General features: G+C 43.4%; 1 protein-coding gene across 2 annotated transcripts in view; it reads right to left on the bottom strand.

The window, feature by feature from the left end:
* Positions 1–415: 415 nt before the first annotated feature.
* CREB3L2 (cAMP responsive element binding protein 3 like 2) overlaps positions 416–10,234 on the bottom strand; it is an 82,923-nt gene continuing 73,104 nt past the window's right edge. For both annotated transcript variants that reach the window (XM_054828724.1, XM_054828714.1), the window contains exons 9-12: positions 10,094–10,193; positions 9,015–9,141; positions 8,102–8,327; positions 416–7,181 (exon numbers count right to left, since the gene is read on the bottom strand). In XM_054828724.1, coding sequence (XP_054684699.1) covers positions 7,106–7,181; positions 8,102–8,327; positions 9,015–9,141; positions 10,094–10,193 — 529 coding nt within the window. In that variant the 3' untranslated portion in view covers positions 416–7,105. The remainder of the gene's footprint in view (positions 7,182–8,101; positions 8,328–9,014; positions 9,142–10,093; positions 10,194–10,234) is intronic.

The raw sequence follows: 10,234 nt of genomic DNA, 5'->3' as shown, positions 1-10,234 counted from the left end.
GCTCCAGCATGCTCTAGCAGGCTGATATCACTAGGCTGAAGCTAGTGCCCCCCTTCAGCATCAGCCTTCCTGGATCCCGCTTTTATAGAGAGAAAATTTAATACTAATGGGGCTGTATTGCCCAATTGCACTCAAGGGCTGTTATTATTATTAAATGCCATCAGCCTTCACCTAATTTCCACCCATTATTACAGATATAATTCTCTGCTAATGTCCCCCCCCCCAAAAAAAAAAAAAGGGGGCAGCCAGCTTCAGTAAAAACCCACACCGTTGCTTTTAACCTTCTCTGTCTAGCAGTGTGTTAAATTACCAGGGTTCTGCCGTGTTGAAGACGGATACATTGTGCTCAGTGCCGCACTTGGGAAGCCAAGGGATCAGATCTCTTCCAATCATCAAGAAAGCAAACAAGTTGTACTTGCTTTTTCTACAGAAAATATTTATTTGCAAGAAATGAAAAGCATAACATACTTAGCTACATACATGTTTGGGCTACAAAAGCAGGTAGTCTGTTCTCTCATAGAATCAAGCAGACAATTTTAAAAGGAAAAACAGCAATTTCTTCCCACCCAATGGACATGTTTGCAGTGTATACAATCAGGTGGGACCATATCCAGATGACAGCACTTGTACAAAAATAGAGGCCATTGAACATACATACACAAAGTTAAACAGACTTATGGCAAAAGAACAGAGATATCTGCAGTCAGAAGAGGCTCCAATGCAGTTCGCCAAGGAGTTTAGGGGGGGTGTGCTTTTGCACTAGTATCACTGTCCTTTTCATCTTAGATAGTTGTAAGAGTTTGCGCAGACCCATACTGTATCCGCATGCACAGAGGGAAAGATCAGCTGAAATGCCATAGGGGTGTCACATGCAGAGCGACTCAGAGTCACACGGTATTGTTTTGCATGGCCCCAGGCAATGGCTTTGGCCCTGGATACGTATTTCTCTTCCAGAGGGTAACACCAGGCAATTTATCCTTGGAAGGCCCTGTGAATCTCAGGGAAGCTGTGATGATGTACGCAGCCTCTGAGAGCAAACTGCTTCCCCTCACTGGCATCTTACTGCGGCCGTGGGGCAGCGAGGGAAGTAGTGCTCCAGGGGAAGGGGGGATCTTTAAGGTCCTCTCACAGAAGTCCAGCTCAACAAATTGTGTTCCTTGAGCTGCCAGCTCCTGGGGGCCACTTTTTAAGGCTAACTTACACCATTAAAAAAAAAAGCATTCAAAGCCATAATTCTGCAGAACAAAAATGACACCAGAAGATACAATAAAGCCCAATAACTATTTTTTTTGTACCAAGCCAGAGCTGTCCTACAGAAAGGCCAGGCAGCCTATGCATACCCACAAAATGACACAGTGCAACAACTTTCAGTCGACAATTGCTAATAGGACAGACTTCAGACAGCAATTCACATGACAGATTTACGAGTGCTCGGTGATGTGGAATGTGAACAGGTTTCAGAGAGAAACGCCTGGACTTTCAGTTGCACCAAGTGGAATGTGCACTGTGTGTTCAGGTAGATGCCTTTATTTAGTGATGCTTACTACATGAGAAAAACAACTCTGCGATTTTGGGGTTAATTGCTCACCATGCACACACGCACAGATACACACATGCTTGCACTCGTTCTTGCTAACTGTACAAATGAAGAAAGCAAGATGCCGTTACATCAGCACCATTGAATTAAAATCTGATATGGCAAAGTCAGATACGAGCAAAGTTCTGTTGAAAGAAATTGATTACCTGCCTCTGCTTCCCACTCTCTCCCTTTCACTCCCTTAATTACAGGCTGCTAAAGTTCAAAAAGATTTTTATCTGCTGGTCGGAAGGGAAAGTGGCATGTACCATAAAGGTCAGATATGCATAAACAGGACTACGCAATATTAAAGAGCAAGGGGAAGAGTAAAGCTAAAACACGAGGGGAACCAATGAAAAAGACTGTCATTGCTGATTTATGGAATCAAGCACTAGACCTGTGATGTCACAGGAGTTCCTTCACCTGCCATTTCTTTCATCTTTTCTGTAAGACAAGTCTACAAATCCAGGTTTCCTGTGTTTAGTTCTCACCTGTTCAGTTCCAACTCTTGGAAGAAGAGTATGGAGATGGGCTTTAGGGCAGAGAAGAGACTACTGGTAATAAAGAATACCCGAACTCCATTTCAGCATCACAAATGAGAGTTTCCTGTGAGATGCACTCTTTTCTACATAGGAACTCAATTCATGTATCTACCTTGGCAAAGCAGAAAGAGGCCTGACATGAAAACCACAAAAACAAATGGCAATTTCCCTCTCAATCCTGGAGTCTCCAATGGATGCTGATCACCTAAGCAATGCGGTATGAACCGGGATCACACCCTCAACATATCCCTGAACGCCCACTGTCATTTTATTGGCCATGAGAAAGCTACAATATCCCGGCCCATTGATTGAATCCTTACACCTTATTTGTAAAGACCTTAACACGAAAGCCAGCTCAGTCATCTTTGCAACCCCCAAAGCTGTTTATCCTTAACACTACTGTGCAAAGCAGCAACACATCATAGCACTACACTACTTATATAGGCTAGTATAACTTTTGTAGTTACAAAGTACTGACCTACCATTTCACCTTCAGCATACAAAATGTTCCCTTTCTAATTAATGACTTGAGAAAGAAATATTTTAGTCACCAAGAGTATAAAAATACTCCGTATACTTCTGTTCTTAGCTGCGTGGGGTTTGTACAACGGCCTCTTGGCATTAGCTAGAATCTAGAGCCCAAATACTCAGTGGAAATCCCTCCCAACGTAGCAATTAGTATCATTCATTTACTTGACCTACATTCTAAATGCGTCTAGACAGAATTCACCACTGATAGTTTGGGGGGATGGGAGTGGAGAGGTGGGTTGGTTTCTTTAGCAGGGGAAAAAAAATTTTTTTCAGATTCATTTTCAGGTCTATATTAGAAAAATCAAGAATACATTGAGATACACTGTTACACAGAGATAGGAGAGGTCCCCTGCCAGTATAAATCAGACCTGCAACCTCCAAAAGCGGTAAGTGAGAAGCGTGCTGCGTTGCATCAGCTGGGATCTGGCCTAAGAACCTCAGCCTAATCCATTATTAGTCTGTGCTGCTGAAAAATATTGAATGGTACACATGAAATAAGGGAAATGCAGCAAAGAACTATAAATAGCCTGGGGAAAAAAAACCCCAACATTATCTACACACTGGTAACAAGGTTAGAACTGTCACATGCCCTATGCTTGATACTTTTTAAATATATATATATATATATAAAAAAAAATAATGCCCTACGTTCCTTTGTAGCTTATCCCCCTAGAAGCAAAGACCCGACAGATCTAGACATGCTTTAAAGTTATGGGCCAAATGGTAAGTTTACTAGTGTGTATAAAATCATGCTGACAAGCAGCATAATGTTACAGCTGAAGACTCCAAGGATCGCTTAAGTCCTCTAGTGGAAATGGAAATTAAGTAGCACATAAGGCCTTTGCCTACCCTGTCCATACCCGCACATTATTCTACAGCACCGAGTCACTGATCACTGGAAAAAGTATACTGGCAGAAGGCTAAGACCTCAAATAATATAGCTGAGCTAATTAAAAGCACTTACACTGGCATCCTTCCCAAATACACCTTACTACTCCTTCCCTGCGCCCTTAACACAGAGCACATACAGCTGCCTCTCCGCATGGTCTGCAGCGCATCACGGCTGGGTCACCCCGGGACTGCTGAGGTTGGGGTGCCTCCTCTGCCCCCCTGCTAGGTACGTGACACCGGCATAAACCGCCTCAGGAGACAGCGAGGTCCTTGTCATGTAACAGCCTGTGGGTAGGTGATGACAGGAGATTCTTTGGCCCCTAATATCTAGCAGAGAAATCTGTTCTATTAAGGCCCCTGAAGAAAAATGATCACAAACATACCAAAGTAAAGCAAAGGTTTTCCTTATTATAAAGAAGTAATATTTAATATAATAAAACCCCAAGCAATGTGTGTGCTAGATCAAGAGATTCCCCAAAAGAGTACCTAAAAATAACTTAAAGGATTACACAAATTGAGATTATAGAAACAGATGATCAAACAGTTCCAAGAAAATTGGTATGGCCACACTGGCTTGGATGATTTAGTTCAGAGGCCTGACCCAGACTGTGGCCAATTTAAAATGCTCCAGATGAAAACATGACTATCTCCCAATCAGATTTGAACTGCCATGCTCAAATTAAGCAAAACAAAAGAGCAAAGCTTTAATGGTGACAAGTGCAGTAGGTTTTGGAGGGGGGGGGGTGTTTAGGTTTTGCTAAATCATCTGTCCTTTAACTATTAAGAAATGATTCAATTTTGGGTTTCATACAGTGAAGTCAGCTGTATCTGCAGTGGGAGGTGATCCATTTAACTGGTAATGGGCACGAGCTCAGGCAGAGCGGCCTCCTACTTACGCACAGTGCAAACTACAGGACTAACTAAGCAGTGTTGTGCTCGACAGCTTCGGGCCTCTTTTGCAGAAGACTTAACCATTCAATTGCCCTCAGAGGTGCTCTGAAAAAAAACCAGACCATTTAAGGAATTTTCCAAGCTATGACCTTGCCCACTTACACTGACCAGCCATACAGCAGTGGGTCAGTCCCAGCTCTCTCGTGTCACTTTGCTGACCTCATGTGGCTAAGCAATGCAGCCATCCCTTGTGGCACCCACCAGTGTTCATTATTTATGTGAAGCCTTAAATCATTAAAAAAAAAAAAAAATCATAGAAAAGTTGTTATGGGATACTGGAATGACTCAGAGGACCCAGCAGGACCCCTGTGAAGGGAAAGAGACTTTAGGGAGGAGACTGACCCATGCCAAGAAGGGAACGCTTGCAAAAGACTACAACAGCATGACTCCTCTCATTGCCACCCAAGGTAAAATAATAAAAGGCACTTGCATAGAAGACTAGGGCATTACCCAGAAAGCACATCTGTACACCAAAACTCATTACTAGCTCATGGAGTCAGGCACATGTTTCACCGTCACTAATGTGACACACCTTAAAATGGCACAGTGGGGACTGATCCACAACCCCCTGTAATTCACCAAATTCTTTCCATTCATTTCACTGAGTTTTGTGTCAGGCCCGAGGGTGGCAAACAGGATACCGAAGGGAGAAAGTCTAAGGAGAATGAAGAACAAGAAAGAAGCTGGTGTGGCAGGTGCTGTAATAAAATACAAATCCAATATTTTACAAAATAGAATACTTGCAGGAAATATCTACTGTACATGGTAGAAAATTACTTGTAAGGCTAGGTTAGTTTTCCCCTTATTTATCATTAGGAAAAAAATAAAAGAAAAAAGAGCTTCAAAATTCTTTAATTTTTTTTTAAATTGACGACTTCTGGTAAACTGTAAAGTAGCTATGCTAGCCTGCTGAATTAGGATTTTCACATTAAATCCATCCTCAATGGAGTCTGAGAACCCTTCTGTAGTAACCAGATAAAACCCTGCTCAAATCCTGGGGCAGGTTCAACTGTGCCACTGCAAGGACAAATTGCAAGAAGCATAGCTCGGGTCAAGGCACAACCAGAGTACTGAGAGAGGGAGAACCTTTAAAGGCAACAGCTACGTGGGACAAGGAGGAAACAAAGCAGAGAGAAGAGTACTGGACCAGGATCAGACTTGAATACTGCTCTTGGTTTTTCCACTGAACTTGGGCCAGTCATTTCACCTCCCTATGTGCCCATCTCATCCCTCTTTTGCCTTGTCTCCTGCCTACATACTTAACTCCTCAGGTCAGAGGCTGTCTTGCCATGCAGTTAATACAGTATCTACCACCTCCGTGCCTGAACTGTGCCTAGCTGGGGCTACCTATAACCCTATCTTTTTGGCTAAGCAGTTGGTCTAAGATCACATCTCTGGAAAAGGAGGTAAGAGGAAGATAAGATACATGGCTTTATTTTAGGTCAGTTCAAATTCTGGGGGAGGGAATGGGTGTTCAGCGGTATTTGAATGTCCGATTTCAGAGTTTGCCCAGACCATTTGCAGGGTTAGGGAAGCTCAGTTCTCTTCGTTGCGACTGCCTGAACAAAATTTTGCAAAGCTAATAAATACTATTTACAACAGTAACAGGAAGATGGCGAGGAAAGGAAAACAGGACGGGGGTCTACCTAAGAAATTCCTTCAACGCATCTAGAAGCCAATAAATTAAATCCACACAGTCCTCTCAGGAGGCACTTCTGGTTTAAACCTTACATTGATTTAGTTTGTTGGGAAGGAACTGGTTTAAGCTAAAAAGATTAGCCTTACACTAAAGCACATCCATCCAAAACATTACATAAGTTTAACAAAACCTTTCTAAACAGATTTAGTTAAACTAGTGTAATTCTCCCACACAACGTGTGACAAGACAGCGACTGATCTTTGCTTGAATTCCACAAGGGTGGAAGCAGTAGGGAAGCCTACAAGGACTGTTTTCAACTCAGCGAGAAACCTACCCCACTAAATGATAAAGAGGCTGGAGGGGTGAAGAGAAAGCGCTAGGGGAGGACAATTCAGCAGCACCACCGCCCACCCCTCTTCTGCCTGTGCTGTTAACTCAGCAGTATCAGGGCCCTTTCTTGTCCCTTCAGAAGCAGGCTACACACACGCTTCTCAACGCCCCCCAAAAGGCTCAAGTGCTGTAGACCAGTAGGCACGGGGCTGTGGCTAGATTCTGAGCAGCAGCATGCTGCGTGTCCTCTTTCTCTCAATTACCATCACCCATGGGTTCCCATCAGTTTTGCATATTTCAGTCTGCTACAGAATGTCTTTGTGCTCAGATTAGGACATGTGCACGCACACACACACAACTACCAGTCACCGGCACACTGCTGGCATCATCTGCCATCGTCGTTCAATGCTGCCCTTGCAATATCAAACCGGGAAAGAATAAAAGCAAAGACAGAGACTGTGTGTGAAGTGAGGAAGGGAGTTACAAAGACAAGAGATCCCATCTGCAGTCACAGCCTCACCAGTCAATGCAGAAGTTGAACTCCCTCTCTTTTGTGCTTTGGTTCACTGAGGATGACAAGTCGGGGGGCTTTGGTTGAAAATATGTGGGAAAGAGTGAAGTCAAGAAAAAAGGCCTTTTTTATTTTTAAGAGGTGGCATTGACTCTTCTATCTATTTCAATTATCTTCAGTGTTTCATTTCCTTCTAGTTCGGAGTTGACTCTGCAGGGAACAAAAAAAAAACCCAAAACAACAAAGGTTAACGCTAATAGTTAGTCACTTTTAGAAGTGAATATCCTGCTTGAATTGGCTAACGCTAAAAAGGCACTCAGTATTTACCAGTTACTTGTCAGTTGGGATACAGTAACACTGAATTAGTCATCTCTCTGGCCCTAGGTATAACTTTGACACAAGTGCTCAGAAGGCATGTTTGGGGTGATATGGCTCATCCTAGCCCTCAGAATAGCACACTTCCAAACAAAATCCCTCTCCCACTGTTTGGTGTGCTTGCTGCTGCTTGTTAGCAGATACCAGGACCTGGGCCAACAGGACAGTGGCGAGACAAGAAAAGGTAGACTGGAAAAAACACTGCACACACATTTAAACTCTTTGCAGAGGGCCCAAAAACTTACATTTATGCTAAAAAAAAAAAAAAATTATGAAGGAGCTCTGTGTTAAGTAGTTCGGATAACTTTGCAGGTCTGTCTCTTAAGACTGAGTCCTGCAAACTTTCCGCAGTAATGCTTTAGTAAGATCACTGCTGCACGAAGCTCCAGCTCTTCACACCCTGACCTCATAGAAAGCCCAGTGAGTCACAGCCTCACACTTCCACCCAACTGGCAAAAGCTTATTCCTTTAGGAGACACAGAAGTGCTTAAAGAAGTGGGTAGGCACAACTAACAGGCTTACAGGGGTTAGGTTTCAGGAACTGAGTTTGGTAGCTGTATTACTACAACATTGCTGCAACCACTTCTCCAGAGTAACAATAACTTTGCCTATAAGCTCTCCAGATAGTGACCAAACTCTCACTTCATGTTTCACAGTGCCCAGCATAGCTGAGCCCCTAGTCTTACTGCTGACTTCCAGGCACAAATGACAGTGACGCCAACATCCATATGGCAAGCAGCCCACCCTGCACTCACCTGTGCTGCTGCAAGCCCAGCAGCACCGATTTCTCCAGCCTCGTCTCGTTGGCTATTGTGAACTGCATGATATCATCCTGCTGTGTCCCTGGCATGGCTTCCAGGGACAGCGCTGCGTACTTGGAGGTGTCTGCTTGCCTGTCATTGCGATCTGCAAAGGAGATGGGACTTGACGACTCCTCCAGTTGGTGAGGCTCTTCATAAATTAGCAGACTCCTTGACCTCACTGCATACAAAGACAGAAGGCAAAAAGAGATGAGAAACAGGCAGCTCAGAGAACAGCCCAGGTCATTTCTGGAAATGGAAACCATCAGAGCAGAACTAAAGCTGCAAAGGGCTTTTCTTTTCATAGTGATTAACTGGTAATTTGATAACTGAGGAAAGATACCACAGCAATGGTCCAGGTAGGGATCAAAAAACTCTGAGTTATTCACAAAACAAGAACAAAATTAAACAATCACTTTGATAATATATGTTGAAAGCAACTGGTTCATTACAGGTATGTAATACTAACAGTTTCCCACTCAGTCCTTGGACTCTTTGTGGACACTGGCAAAGGACACATCAGCTGGTATCAGTTGCATGTTTTAATGGTATAAACATCTGCTACCGAGTAGAAATCTTGCTACCTTTTACAGACCACTAGCTTTAGTTCCATCAACAGAAACAAAACTGCTTTAAAAAGAAGTACCAAGCAGGCTAGTGGAGAAAGGCTTTGCCCATGTCTATGAAGTCTTCTGCCATCAGAATATCTTGCCAAGCCATCCTTTGAAAGACACATGTATGTCGAAGAATGGCCCGCTAAGGAGTGGAAAAGCAAGAGGTGCTTGAGGAGGGGGTTAGGGATGGGGGTGGAAAACAAGTGCTGAAGCACAACCAAGCAGGAATCAAGATTGAGATAATTGTCACTTACCAATGGAGTCTGTGTAGGACTCTGGCGAGGAATGCTGCCTGGGCAACACCATCTTTGTAGCAGAAGGATATGGCCCATAGCTCTGAGAGAAGCTGCCAAAAACGACTGCAAAGCACAGCACCACCATCTGGCAAAGGGAGGATGCAGAAGAGGTAAGCGCATTAGCTCTTGACCCCCACACACACATCAAAACTCAGAATCAACACAAAGTAGATCTGATATTTTTCAAAACTAATCATTTGAGGCTAATTTCATCACTACATACAGTCTCTCTTAGCAAAGCCACATATACAATAACAATTCAGTGTTTTAAAGGGCAGATTTCAACCTGGAATTTGTTTTCAATGTCTGCCACCATTCTGGCCTGTAGCCTTGTTTACTCCCAAAGTTGAAAAGCAGAAACAACCACCATGTGTGTTTTACAGACACTGTTGGGAATTTTCAAGGTTATTTCTCCTGCTGGCCCCAGACTTGCTTCGAAATGACAGAGAGACTGGCAGACTAGGAGAACAACTTAGGCCTTGAAAATAATTTCCATCAATTTATAGCACTAGTATAAAGGGAACTTGCTGGCTGAGCGTAAGGAGGGAAAAGGGAAAAGTTTCATTCTAATCCTTTTCTTACCCTGACTACTATTACTGAAATAGGCCAGAGGTAGATTTACAGCCTTAGTCATATTTTTTATTTGGATGAGCAAATTTATTTTTACTGGTATCAGAAGAACCAGGCATCAAAGGTCACCGTTGTTTTCATTTTACAAGTCTAGACACCATTTCTCACATACAATATTGTAGGAAATAATAAAACAGGTGACTCTGAGGACCAGCGCTCCTTCATCACCGCAGCATCCAATCAAAAGCACAGGCCCCATCTCCTCCAGAATTTAATGCCTCCCCACAACCATTAATCTTCATCAGCCAGGAGTCTCACCTACTTCAAAATTAATTGTCAAATTTTGAAGAGAAGTTTCCCAAGCTGAGAATTTGCAAGTGAGGGGCTTTGCAGAACAAGGGATGTGTCTCTGAGCAATGAAAAGAGATTCTCATCGCCCTACAATTCCCAGCTTTGGGGACACTCACCATAAGACAGGTCCCTGTCTGTGTGCTAGCTGCCTTACATGAACGGGACACTTTCCCAGCAACCATGGCTTGGAGTCTCTGCAACTGCTGCAGAAGTGTTCTGCAAAGCAAAGACAACAGACAAGCATCAAATGCACTGAT

The sequence above is a fragment of the Grus americana genome, chromosome 1 (assembly GCF_028858705.1).
Source record: "Grus americana isolate bGruAme1 chromosome 1, bGruAme1.mat, whole genome shotgun sequence".
Taxonomy (NCBI): Eukaryota; Metazoa; Chordata; class Aves; order Gruiformes; family Gruidae; genus Grus; species Grus americana.
The sequence above is the reverse complement of the archived record's forward strand: the minus strand, read 5'-3'. Positions and strand labels throughout refer to the sequence as shown.